At 39.2% G+C, this 13,858-nt stretch overlaps 1 protein-coding gene across 14 annotated transcripts in view; it reads left to right on the forward strand.

Annotated features, from left to right (window-relative positions):
- Positions 1-13,858, forward strand: part of macf1a (microtubule actin crosslinking factor 1a) — a 309,958-nt gene that overhangs the window by 260,253 nt on the left and 35,847 nt on the right. For all 14 annotated transcript variants that reach the window (XM_079570810.1, XM_079570811.1, XM_079570812.1 and 11 more), the window contains 2 exons: positions 11,884-12,045; positions 12,323-12,493. In XM_079570810.1, coding sequence (XP_079426936.1) covers positions 11,884-12,045; positions 12,323-12,493 — 333 coding nt within the window. The remainder of the gene's footprint in view (positions 1-11,883; positions 12,046-12,322; positions 12,494-13,858) is intronic.

Consider the following 13,858-nt stretch of genomic DNA (forward strand, 5'->3'; position numbering starts at 1 on the left):
CTTTTGCCTTATTATCGGGCCGCAAGGTATGAATAATAAAGTGTTTTGTTTTGCGTTTTAAAAGAAAAGATCATGGGTAGTCAAAAGGGAGTAGGCAGAAGTTCAAATGAGCTTTTTGTGGTTGAGTGGACGGAGCCATTGTCTGCTGTGGTGACCGCCCTTGAGCGCCCCCCGGAGGTTTGTGCGCTGATCAGAGCTGGCAGCAGGCTCAGGCAGAAGGCCCTGGATTTAACATGAAGCTCATTTGGACTGGCTGTGCTCTGTGAAGGTGCCACAGACGGGACAGATGGACCAAACCACATGCTTTTATCAATAGACGGACAATACGGCCAGGAAACTAGGGCAATTTTATGTATAATGTTGGGCTGTGGATTTTTTCGGTGGATTTAAGGACTAATCCTACATCTTAAGCTTTAAATAGACGAATGCTAAGCTGCTAATTCATAACGTACTAAGAAATGGAGTTATTACAGGGTTTCTGCAGAGCATTAAAAAGCATTAAAAGTCTAATTTTGCCCAAATCAAGGCCTTAAATGTCAAATTTACTCCAGTTCGGCATTACCCAAAACTAAAAGCTTCTGGACTGGAGGAGTTTACAGCCTATAGGCCAGAATAATGCCTGGTTTTGAAAGCAGAGCCTACAAAACCTACAAAACTGATCAAAGATTTTTCCTTGTGTTGTTGTCACTTTTTCAACACATTTTTTCTGCTCAAATGTTTCCCATTTTGTCCAATTCTCTTTCCTCTGTTTGATGAAATGTTTGCAAATCTTAAGAAATGAAATATGCACAGATTTTTTCCCTGTGTTTGTGGCATTAAAATATAGTATTTGGCTTTAAAAATGGCACTAGAAAGCATAAAATGTGACTTCCATCTGCCTGTATAAACCCTGTATAAGAATACCCATTGTGTTAAAAGCTGCATAACATAAAGGCTGTTCCTTCCCTCCCTCTGCTGCCCTCAATTGTGTGCATATATTTTTGACATTGCTTTGCATCTAGTGATAAATAGTGTCTCTTGCACCAAGGTTTTGAGAGTAACGCAATTCCGACTGTTGTGCATTTGCATGTGGTAGACGATAAAGCGAACTGAACTGATATTTGCCTTCATCACACCCTTGTGCAAAACAACACTTAACGTTATACATATCACATAATAGAATATCTATTTCGCTATTAGCAATAATACAGATAAAATATGTTGTTACTATAACCATAAAGGGCTTATTTTGTTGCTGTGGAGTGTTGTGTTTGCCACGTAGTCCCTCATATGCCTTTAACTAAATAAAATGTTGAATTTCATAATCCTGTATGTGGTTGGTTTGGAAACGGCTCAAAGCAGAAACCTTCAATACGTTTCCTGCAGTCTCTCCATCCTCGCCATTTCAACAGGAAGTGTTAAATGTCTCCGTGATTTCGAGAGGCAGCTGTTGATGCAGACCGTGGCAGGTTTTGTGTGAAGCAGGTGTCTCCTCGTCTCCGGCTCGTCCTTTTCAGACTGTGATTGATGTGATAATTGTAGCTTTGGACGAGAACATCAGCTTACGGTGGCGGAATGGAGAGATGAGCATAAATAAACAAGAAACACTTTTTTTTTTTTTCACGGAAATTCCTTAGATTCATTGGCCCAAACTCTATATTTGAATTATTTTACTGTGATTGATGTGGACCAGTTGGCAATCGTTTCTAGGAAAAGTTTAAAGGAGGACGAAAACAAATCCTTCATGAATATATTACAGTATGTTGTAATTAGAGCAACATTAGAGTGAGATTTTATTGGGGCATAAAGGATGGAGTGGTTGAACAGACGGGCACAGCTCGGTTTTAATGCTTTGAACATTTGCATGACATTTGTTTGTACAGCACAGTTCAAACAATGTTACTGAGCTGTAATAGGATCAAAAATGTTAACCCCCTCATCTCTGCGGCTGTGACTCTACACAGGCTGATACATTTGCTCATATCCAGTTTGTGTGACGCAGCACATTTCGACGGATAAGAGAACATAATGTTAAAGGGATATTTCAGGATTTTTGACATAGGGCCTCATTTCCTAGTTATCCAGAGTGTTGCTGATTTCTGGAGGTATTTTTTTTTTTGTAATTCATGCAGTTCTTATATTTGAAGAGTTACATGGCGCTAGGCTAGTCCTAGGCTAGCGCATTTCTATGTTATCAGCTAGCCTGCATTAAAAACAGTCTGACCCGCTCCACAGTGCATCTGAGGCAAATCACTTATAACGCCATATGATATAAATGTCTGTGTCGATAGAATAATTTTTGGAATATAACTGACCTTGCATCACACGAGTGATCACATTTTGAGGGACTATTTTCTGGCAGATCACTCCGCCGCTGCTTAGCTTATACAACCACGAAGCTGATGCTTTTTTAAAGGCAAAATGGTTAAAATTAGGTGCACTGTGGAGCGGGTCAGACTGTTTTTAATGCAGGCTAGCTGATACCATAGAAATGTGCTAGCCTTGCATTAGCCTAGCGCCACGAAACTCTTCAAACATAAGAACTGCTTGAATTACAAAAAACAAATCTCCAGAAATCAGAAACACTCTGCATCACTAGGAAATAAGGCCCTATATCAAAAATCCTGAAATATCCCTTTAAGTTTGCGTGAAATTATTCTCGGTCGAGTACAAAGCTTTTTCTGTATTGTGTCTTGTTACGGTGCTTTCTGCGGAGGTTTTCCCACCACAACATGTCTAAAAAGAGTTTGTTGTTGGTTGTGGATGTGACTTTGATTTAACTTTCTATAATCGTTGCAGGTTCATGCTGTTAGTGGCCCTGTTTTTGCTTCCTTTGAATCTTAGTGAAAAAGAGAAAGGACTAAGTGAGGAAGGACGGCGGTTTGAAAGACAGGAAAAGGAGGCAGAGTCGTGACAGGAAGAGAGGGAGTGGGTGATGGAAAGGCTTCCAGCTCGAGCTGATAGCAATGAAAGTCTGACACGGTTTAACTGAAAGCATGCCATATGTGAATATTTTGCATTTTCTCTGGTGCTCGTACTTGACTTTGCTTTGAATTCCTTTGGATAATGGTGTAGTTTTCTGGCTTTGACAGTGGCGTTACAGAAACCACATTCCATCAGGCTTCATTTGGAATACACATCATATTAAAGGATCAGATTTTTTAATTGATTATTTTTCCTTATTGTTATAATTCCGCCCCCTAGGATTTTTGCTTTTACTTATTTTACATAAGATACCTCTTTTTTCTACTACTTAACTGTTTGCAACAGTTTGACTTGAGCTGAGTGATATTGAATTGAATGCCGAATGTAACAAGTGAATTTCTCCGTTGTGAGATCAATAAAGGACAAGCCATGAAAGAGAAAGGCACTAAATTTAAATATTGTCATCCAAACTCACTCCTAACTTTCTTGACATATTCTTTATTCTTTATTAGGATCCCCATTGGCTCACACAAGTGGTTGCGAGTCTTTCTGGGGTCCTGACACAATATACAATTACAAAACTTTGACTATTGCTCACATGAACTGAACTTGAAGTGTGGTTTGCTTTTAGTGTTTCTAATATTTATAGCATCCCAATTTCCCATTTCATAACCTGCAAGGTCTCCTTTCAGCGTCACGTTCCACAGCAGTGCTAAAAAACTAGCTTGATGAAATTGATGCAAATGTTAAGAGTTTACAATATACAAAAGATGGACCAAACAAATGTCGATCCATCACTAGAAAAATATCAGGTATTGTGCCTTTTAAAGGGACTATACACCGTTTAAAAATGTTAAAACGAAGTATTTTCATCCCCATACATGTCCTAATGTGTAAATGAGCCCAGACCTGCTCACCACAACTGCCTCTAAAATCCTGCACTGTTAATATAGAAACTGCAGTTACTCGTAGTAGTGAGCGTAACATGACCAACTTGCATCTAGTCTCTTTAAAGGGGCTAGATGCAAGTTAGTCATTTTATGCTCACTACTGCCACCTCAGGTCTTACGTGTAACTGCAGCTTCTATATTAAGCTTGTGCTTAATATAGACCCGAATGAACACCTTTTTGAGTGACAGTGCAGGATTTTAGAGGCAGTTGTGGTGAACAGGTCTGGGCTCATTCTACACATTAGGACATTGCTGGAACATGTAGGGGGATGAAAATACTTAGTTTTAACATTTTTAAACTCCGTATAGTCCCTTTAAGGAAACAAGGAAATGAGAAAAGACAAGTTTCAAACCTTAAAGCGAATTTTCTCCACAAGACGAATCGAAGCTGACAGAGTAAATCTAGCTTACAGCGTTGTTGATACAGTTGGGTTTATGTCGGAAGCGTCATCTGTTTTTCTATCTTTAGCTATTTGTTTACCAGCTGATGAGTGAATGTAGGGCATTGTGACTGCATATGAGTGACTATACTGTGCTTTTTAGAGTTTATAGAGTTTCTTCACTAATGTCCCCACAATGTAACAAGTCTAGCATTGACTATTTGATCTAAATATTCTGCTGGCTGTTATGGTGATGTGGTTTCCAAATAGCTTTTTTCAGATTTTAAATGGTTTATTGTTTTGCTATAAAACGTAAACAGCTCCAAAATGAGTACTGTACTTCTGTATAATTTTGAGATGGTTCTACTTACTCAATAATCAAGTCCAAAAGACACATAAACAAAGCTCTGTAAACCACACAAATGATGTTTAATGGGAGCATAAATAGAATAATTAGATTTCTATAGACCAAATAAATGAAAGCAGAAGACTAAATCAGGTCACAGTGTTTTTTGGAAGTGAATTTGAATAATGGCCTTTTCTACTAAAATTCCCAATGGCATTACTCACATTTCAAGCCTTTAGTCTTATCTCATGTTGACACCGGACAGCGGCCAAAGTGGGAACGCCAGTGTTATGTTTGTGGCGGTGTTTGAAGATTTGAGGGAAGATCTGGCAGCTGTGAAGTGCGGTAGAGAGGTGTAGACGCCGCCTGACACGGGACAGTGTGAAGAGGAGAGGGGGGTGGGGGGGTGGGGTTGGTTTAAGCCGGTCCGCTGCGACAGGACGGTCCCGTGGCTGAGGTGCAGAAGAATGACAAGTATGCGGGACAGCCTCCAGAGCTCTGGGTTCAGTGCAGCCGGCCAGATTCGAGAGAGGGTGGAGAGTGCAGGGAAACGGAGAGCTTTACTGTGTAATATCAGAAAGACAAAGTCAGATCGTGTTACTTACTGACTTATGTCGAATAATATGAGGGGGAAAAGTGGTCTATGTGGATTTTACGCATGTTTATATCGGAGACTTTTACCTCAGCTTGTAGAGCAGGGGTAGGCAAGTTTGTGTCACGGAGGGCAGATTTTAAAGGGCCGAACCTCACCATTGGAGCCTAAAGTAAAGAACCATTTTCTGCAAATATCAATGTTTTACATCAGTGGTTCTAAAGTGGTCTGGCTTCGAGACCCGCCATTACTTTAATGACAAGCTGCGACCCAAACAAAACTGTAATTTGTCATGTATCGTATAAAATATTGTATTTACCACACATGTCTTTATTGAACAAGCCGTAGATTTGCTTTTAAGACTGAAATTCTGATCAAAACAACCCAATAATATTAATTTTGACAGACTCCAGTGTGTTTCTGTGTAGTAATATTGAAAAAAGTCCCAACCCACCAGTTGAGAATCACTGTTGCATTATATATGACCAAGTGGGATGTTTTGCAAGGACATTTAAAAAATACTGACACTATTTCTCGCATTTTTAGAGTACTTTAACCCTTTAATAGTTTGCTCAACCGTTTGGTAGAGCCCACTTTATTGAATCATGTGTTGTTTCAAATTCTGCCTATCACTACCATTCGGTTCAAGTTTGTAGTACTCAAAATATCCAGTTTGGACTATAGGTTGAGGATGGACTAGTTAGTGCTGGTTTATGCTGGTTTAGAGCAGGTTTGGGCCTGTTCCAACCTAGTTTGGACTAGTTTAAATCAGTTTTGGACCAGTTTAGACCAGGTTTGGACTGGTGTATGCTGGTTTAGAGCTGTTTTTCTCTGGTTTAGAGGAGGCTTCGATTTTAGGTTTAGATCAGGTCTGACTGGACTTGTGTTTGCTGGTTTACATCAGGTTTGGACTGGTTCAAGGCAGGTAACTCAGAGGTCAAAAAAATAAATAAACATAAACTAATAACATTGATGTTTGTCCTCCAAATGCAAAAAAGGGTGTAGGGAGTAACATTAAAGGGTTGATATTTGATCCCTTATTTGCATAATAATATTTCTCAAAATCATATTGAGGGCCAGAGGTTCCTTTCTGGAGGGCCGGATTTGACCCCACAGGCCTGACGTTGCCTACCCCTGTTGTAGAGGCTCAAATTTAGTCTAATTTAGGGTCACAGAAACGTTTTAGACCCGACTTAGTCCTGGTTTGACTTGACCTGACATGACTTGGTGTGAAAAGTCAGCTGTGTAGAGTCCAGGAGCCTCAGTTTACTTACAGTTGTGTCTGATGCCTCAAATGAATGCATTTAATTACTGTATATCTCTCTTTTTCACCCATTTGTTTGCAGCAAGTCATACAGCCTAGTTCTCAGACAGTGATAATGCATATAGTGGGTTCAGAAAGTCTTCAAACCGCGCTTTGTTTTCATGTCCAAGTCTGTAACGTGGGTAATAACGGGAAAGGAACAGACCTAGACTTTCATGAATGTTCCAAAACTGCACAACCACGAGCGAGAGCAATGAAGTGGGTCTGTAGTTGTTGCAAAGCGTGAAATGAAAGTGATAATTGCATAGTCTTTACCATATTTCTAGCTGCTTTTTTTTTTGCATTTGAAAGTGCTGCAACACGATATGAACTGTGCTAATTTAAAGTGTCTACCTATGACGAGCACCACTCCTGCATTTGTGGGTCTTAAGGGTCCAGGATGTGAGGTCTGGATTAGGGATAAGGTTTTTGGGTGGAGCCGGGTCAGGGCTTGTAGCTCATTGTTTTTGGGGCCGACGGCAGACTTCCTGTTTGAGGCGGCCCGACGCCCGTCACCACAACACAGCTGTTTCCACCGCGCGCTGCACAATCACAGGCAAAACATTCATTCAAGGATTCAACGTAAGGCCACAACTTTCATATATACGCTCTTTAACTTAAAAACTCCCCCTCTTTTTTACTGTTTCAGAGCATTACAGCCTGGATTATGAACTTGCAATATGAGGAAAACCACAACTGAACTCAATTGAATTTACACCCTCACTACTTTATTGGTTTGTTTCATATTTTAATCTAAAATAATGAGCGCAGGAGCCAGTGTTTCTGCATTGGTTTCTATAGTATCCAATTGAAAACACCACACAATTTCTTAGAACCTTCATATTTTAATACATTTTACATCCAAGTCCAACGTTGTCTTCTAAAACTCCACACTTGCACTTTTGTTTTTGTTCCTTTGGCTTTAATGACTTGTTTTTGGGTACTGCATTGTAAAAAAAAAAAAAAACGAGCTACAATTGGACATTCTCTTTTATGCAAGTGCAGTTAACATTATTAGGTGATAAATGTTTTAAAATAAAAAGGAGGTGTCTTGTAAATGAAAAGAGCGTCTGGTTGTAAAGTCGCTAATTGCGCCGCCAAAGCCGACCTCATTATCGCTGCATGTTTTTAGCGCTGCTTCAGAAACGTGTTTTTCCTCATTCGTGTGCTTTTATAGTGAGCTTTACTGTAATATTGAATGGCTTTGTTTGGTTTGTGGACTTCATTCATGCTTTTTCTGATAAGTGTCTTTGCTGTAATACTTTTATTCATTTCATTTATTTCATATATTGTAGGCTTCGCTTTTGCACTTTATGTCCACGTCGGGTAATTTATTCAAATTCCATTTCTGCTTCTGATTTCTCAAGAGACATTCGAAATCCATTCAACTCAGTTATGTTACGGTACTTAACTTTCCTATTTAAAATGTACTGTAACGGTGGCCGCATCTACCAATAAAAGTAATTGTTGCACTTGCAGGGTTTCCGTCATTAAATGAATTGAGTTGAGTTGAATTGAGTTGCCCTGTGTACGAAATACACCAGCCATGCTATGCCAATTATGCCAAATTAAAGTGATTAAAAAGCATTAAATCTGATTAAAACAGGCATTAAATCTAAATTGTATAGTTTTCCCTTCGAGACAAAACCCTCTCAATGACATAGCTCAACTATTTTTACTGCATACATTTGTCAAAAACACAAAAACTATATTTAAAACAAGCAGTTCTGACTCGAAAGTTGCCTGTTTTGTCCAATTTATGTTCCCCTCATTATTCTGTTTGATGGAAAAATGACCAGATTGATTGCATTTGTGGTCTCCCTCCTTGATCTGAAATGTCCTGCGCTCGTCACATGTCTACAATAATATTCACCAGTTTCCATATTTTCATGTTAAAGCAGTACTAGGTAACTTGTTTACCTTAATAAATCCTTTCCGTAGTCCCTCTGGGGGTAATACAAGTGTTAATGGGATGATTGGAGGGTCTTTCATCTCCCCCTGGTGTCTCTGTCCAGAAAACCACAATTGCAACTTTGCTGTCACCGGGTCAGAGGCCCGAATACACACTAATGGAAACACGAAGAAGCTAACAGGCTAACGGGCAAAGCTAACTGTGGGCTAGCACCACTTAAACAGTAAATACAGCAAAGTTTGAGTGAAAAGAATCATCCCCATTATGTAGTTGGATGAACAATATCCCTCTCTCCCTTTGTCTTTTCTGTGAGCATAGTATTTACTCTCATGGACAATTAATGAGTAAAAAAAAAAAAGTCACAAAGTCTCCCCGTAATTAGGAAAATGTGAAAGTATTGTTTTGCTTTTATTTACTACAGAGCTCCCACTTTGCTTCAGGGGCGTTAAATGAAAGCCAAGTATTTTCTCTCTTGTATTTTCCACCATTTTAAATCTTCATTCTCATCGTGGTTTGTTATAATTGTCACACCAGAATTTCCCCTCCGGCTTGAGCTTCACCAAAATCTGCCGTTCGGGAGAAAGAAAGCGAGAAAGCCAGCGTGGTCTGGTCGTGTTTCATTCTCGTTGTGTGGCATTTGAGGCTTGGCTTTTCCAGCTTCACAAACCGCTGGGAGAAATCCTGCCTCTGAATGTCAGGACTTGGTTGTTTAATGCCGTTTGACCCTTTCTCACCATTTCTGCAACGCTGGGGGATTCAGAGAAGGCAGAATAAGAGGCGCTGGTGAGAGGATGCTGAGAAAACTGGGGGAGCTCGATTGCTTGGATTTGATGCGTGTTACGGCTTGAGAAGATTTGGACAGTGGTGTTTTCCTCACTCATTTTTAAACGTAATACTTTTCCCTTGTTATTACATAGAGAGTAGAAAAAGTATACTTGTCATTTTTAGCCTAAAGGTGCCTGTGTTGGAGGATATAATAGATGTAGTAGTACAGGCGTTCCCACACTTTTCAGGCTACGACCCCCAAAATCACCAGACCAACAACTCGGGGACCCCCCACAGTAAAATATAAGTACTGTTTATAATCAATTCAGGTGGACAACATTTGAAATCTGGTTTTGTGAGTTTCGATACTGCATTTTGATATTTGGCTTATTTTCACTCAAATAGTTTGCATTTGAGATGCAAGTTGGTCATTTTATACTCACTACTGCCACCTCAGGTCTTATGCGTAACTGCATGTTCTGCACGTGATATTTTCTTGAAATAAAGTAAAATACTTTTGTCCTTGATTTGAGAGTCTAATTTCAAGAAATCTGTCCATAAACCCACCGAAATTAAGATAAAACAACAGTTTTATTTCAAGTAAATTAAGATTTTTCATGAGTGCGGTGATTTCTTTTATCTTATTTTAACTGTAAATGTCTCGCCCTGTGGACAGGTTTCTTGAAATTAAGGATAAGGTGAAATGAGGACAAAAGTACTTATTTCAAGAAGACTTTACTTATTTCAAGATTACTTACGACCCCCACTTTGGGAGCCATTGCAGTAGTGGTTAGATGAGCCGAGTTACCAATAATTTTATTTAATGTGCCCCAACGAGCAGAATGTTCTTCCTTTCAAATAATTGTTTCAAGTCTTATATTATCACATACATATTTACTCATGAACAGTAAAGTGTGAAATGTTTCCATCTTTTCAGTCAGTTGTCTAGCTTTTTATGTTATATATCAATCGTTTCATCTTGCTTACATTTACAAATCAAGCTCAAACTGCAGATACTTCTGTGATTATCTGGTGGTGCCCTGCCCTTTCTGAACAAACACACTTTTTATGATTTTTCTTAGTTGAAAGAATATTTCCCCTTTGTTCTGCAATGCTTGGCAGACATCTACTCTGCACCACACTCTCATTCAATAACCTATTATGTGTTCACTAATAAACCCTCTGGAGGCTATTTTGAAAATCCAGATGGGACGCTTGAGTGTTTTGGATGTTTTTAAGGTTCTTCTCCTGTTAAGTCCTTGTGATGTACTGCCAGGGAGGGAGTATTCATTCTCTCGTGTTGACTGGCTGCTTCTATTGTGGATCCAAGATGGCTCCTGCCCTCCTCCTGTCCTCCGCCGACACGTGTGTGCGTTCATGTATGTGTTGGTGTTTCGCTGCTGGGAGCGTTTAAATTTGCGATTAGCTGTTGCCGACTCAGCCCTTTTCCAGTCAGACCCCAAACTGTCTGCTCCAGTAATCCTCCGTCTGCCCCCCCCCTCACTCCTCTTCTGTCTGAGGAGGTTCCCATCTCCCACCTCGTAAATGTGCAAATGCGAAGCAAGCACTCCAGTCGACTGATGGTTCGGGACAGTGACATACTGTTGTGATGAGAAACGATTGTCTCAATGTTCTTTTCCCAGTAACAATAAAGCATTATGTTTTTAACCTATTATTCCCCACCTGAACCAAGCTTATTTTGTACAGTTTGGCTTTACCCAAATCTAAAAGCTTCTTGACTCGAGAGCTTACAGCCTATAGGCAAGGGTATGATTTAAAAGCTGAGACCTACAAACTGATCCAAGATTTTTCCTTGTGTTGTTGCCATGTTGTCATCATTTTTGCTTCTTTGTTGTTTTTGTCATGTTTTTTTTGTTGCTTTTTTGTAATTTGTTGTTTTTTTGTTACTTGTTTTGTTTTGGATTTTTAATATTTTTTTTCCTATTTTTTGTCACTTTTTGTGGCTTTTTTGTTATAATTTTATTTTAGTTTTTTACATTTTTGTTTAGTTTTTTGTTGCTTTTTTGTAATTTTTAAAATATTTTTTGTGTAATTTTTTGTCACTTTTCGTATTTTTTTGTCACTACTTTGTCACATTTTTGTTTCTTTTAATATACATTTTTTTTGTAATTTTTTAATCATTTTTTGTCACTTTTTTGTATTTTTTTGTCACTACTTTGTCACATTTTTATTGCTTTTTTGTAATTTTTTGTGTAATTTTTTAATCATTTTTTGTCACTTTTTTTTAGGGGTTTGTCACATTTTCATCCTTGTTTATGTCTTCTTTTCATCGCTATTTTGAGGCTTTTTTCATGAAGCTTTAAGATTTGGGTAAAGCCGAACAGGAGATAATGTGCTCTGTTCAGGCGGGGGTTAAGAGGTTAAACCTTTAAGTTAAAAATGTGAATGCGCTTCACAGTTTTCCAGCTGTTTTTGCAGCTTGTTCGTTGGTCTCTTGTCACTCATAATATAATTAGGAATCCTTCCGTCTCCCTTAATTCACGTCACTTTAAATTATTTGCGATTTATGTCCGAGATCTTTGTTTTGTTGCTTCTTTTTCTACATTACAGACTCCTACAAAAGCATTGGCCTTTACATTATTGTTTGAAACCACCATTTTCTCATATGTTTTTGTGCTGCGTCATAACATTCTTCCTATGACTCCTATTTTGTGGCTAACGTTTAATTTATAGCACCGTGTGTAAAAAGCTTTCCGTGTGTCTGTTCCAGGCGGTGGAGCGGGAGCAGGTGGACAGTATCCAGCCGAAGCTGCAGCACGTGAACGCGGTGGGACAGGGGCTGATCCAGAGTGCAGCCAAACACACCGACACCCAAGGCCTCGAGCACGACCTGGAGACCACCAACCTCAAATGGAACTCCCTCAACAAACGGGTACGGGTCCAGAACCAAAATGTTCACGTAAACTTTATACGCAGATGCAATGTTTCCCACAAGTGTCTGCTCAGACCATGAGGGCACAGGCGATCCTCATTTCATTATTACACAAAACACAAAGCTGTCACTGCATCTACACTGTCATAAGCTTCTAAATATGTCATTTTAATATGTGGTTTTATTAAAATCATTGAATAAAGTTGTAACAAAAGTTCTCAGACATGAATTGTCAAAGTCCTTCCTTCCTTCTCACTACTGCCCCCTCTGTCCTCAGGTGGCCGAGCGCATTGCCCAGCTGCAGGAGGCCCTGCTGCATTGTGGGAAGTTCCAGGATGCCCTGGAGCCTCTGCTCAGTTGGCTCAGCGACACCGAGGAGCTGGTGGCCAATCAGAAGCCGCCGTCGGCCGAGTACCGCGTGGTGAAGGCACAAATACAGGAACAGAAGGTATCACAGGAACACACGGATATTTTACAACTACAATAGCTTAAAAAATGTTTTTTTGCTCAGGAGAAACTGGTTTAAACATTTTTCAAATACTGTCTTATCTCTTTAAAATGACAGAGCTTCAATGGTGCATTAAAAAACAGTAAAAGTCATTGAATGAATTGTGCCAAAGTTAAAGAGATTCGATGCAAGTTGGTCATTTTATGCTCACTACTGCCACCTCAGGTCTAACGTGTAACTACAGTCTGTATATTAAGCTCGTGCATGACGGCACTTCGAACCCAAAATAACAACTTTTTGAGTGACATGTAGGGGGATGAAAACACTTTTAACAAAAATGATAATTAAATTGATCCCAGGAGGCGATAAATCTGCATTTCCCGTAAAAAAAAATGGCACTGCTTCACTTTGCTGCTTCAGAAGTTCAACAGAAGAAACAAATTAACAACCAATTTGTTTAATTTCCCCATGATCTAAATATTTAGATATTATAAACACATGAATATTTTCCTGAATATTATATCTGGGCCTTGAAATGGCATTAAAAGCATTAAATTTGACTTGCTGCTGCTTTAAATTAGTTTCTTTTTTTGATTCAGGCTTCTCATTCTTCTGCTTTGGGCCAGTCTAAATTTAGAAGTCTTGATTTCCTATTATTTTGACCTGGATTAAACCTGATCTTAAAGACATATTTAATTTTCTGGTTTAAGTCCGGCGTTACTGGGACGGCCGAGTATTTTTGTCGGTGGTACTTGGTGAGTAGTTTGTAGCTAAAAACGATAGTATTAAGTCCTAATGTCCTCGTTGGCCCCATATGTAGATGCCACATTTCTCCACGGCCTACATTGTCTCAGGTCTCTCTCTTTCTCACCTCTCCTGTTTATCTAACACTCACTTCCTGGGATTGTGAAGCGACGGGAGGTGTTCTGGTGCGGACAGATCAATCAAACGTGTTTACATCCTCCCGACTAAAACGGTGCCACTGCTTTGATAAGAAAATAGTAAATCAGAAAGTGCATTCCTGAGCTGAGAGCATTTCAAAGCAGAAGGGAGTCGGGTCACGCTTTGAGCAGGAAGAAAAGTTAACTTCACGGACAGAAAGGGTTCGAGAAAGAGGGATGTATGAGTATTATAGGAGTTTGATGAAGATAATGGCCTGTAATCTACTAAGCAATGAGAAGCTTTCTTAAAATTTAGCTAAAGTGCGCAAATATTATTACAAAATGCGCTCCACAAAACAACTTAGACAATGTATTTTGATCCTCGAGGGAAAATGTGTTGACACAGTAGTTTAATAATGAAATCAAACCCTTAAACACCAACAAAATTATAATAAAATATAAATTACTGAAAAGTGCAGATTTG

The sequence above is a fragment of the Gobius niger genome (assembly GCF_951799975.1).
Source record: "Gobius niger genome assembly, chromosome: 14".
Classification (NCBI taxonomy): Eukaryota; Metazoa; Chordata; class Actinopteri; order Gobiiformes; family Gobiidae; genus Gobius; species Gobius niger.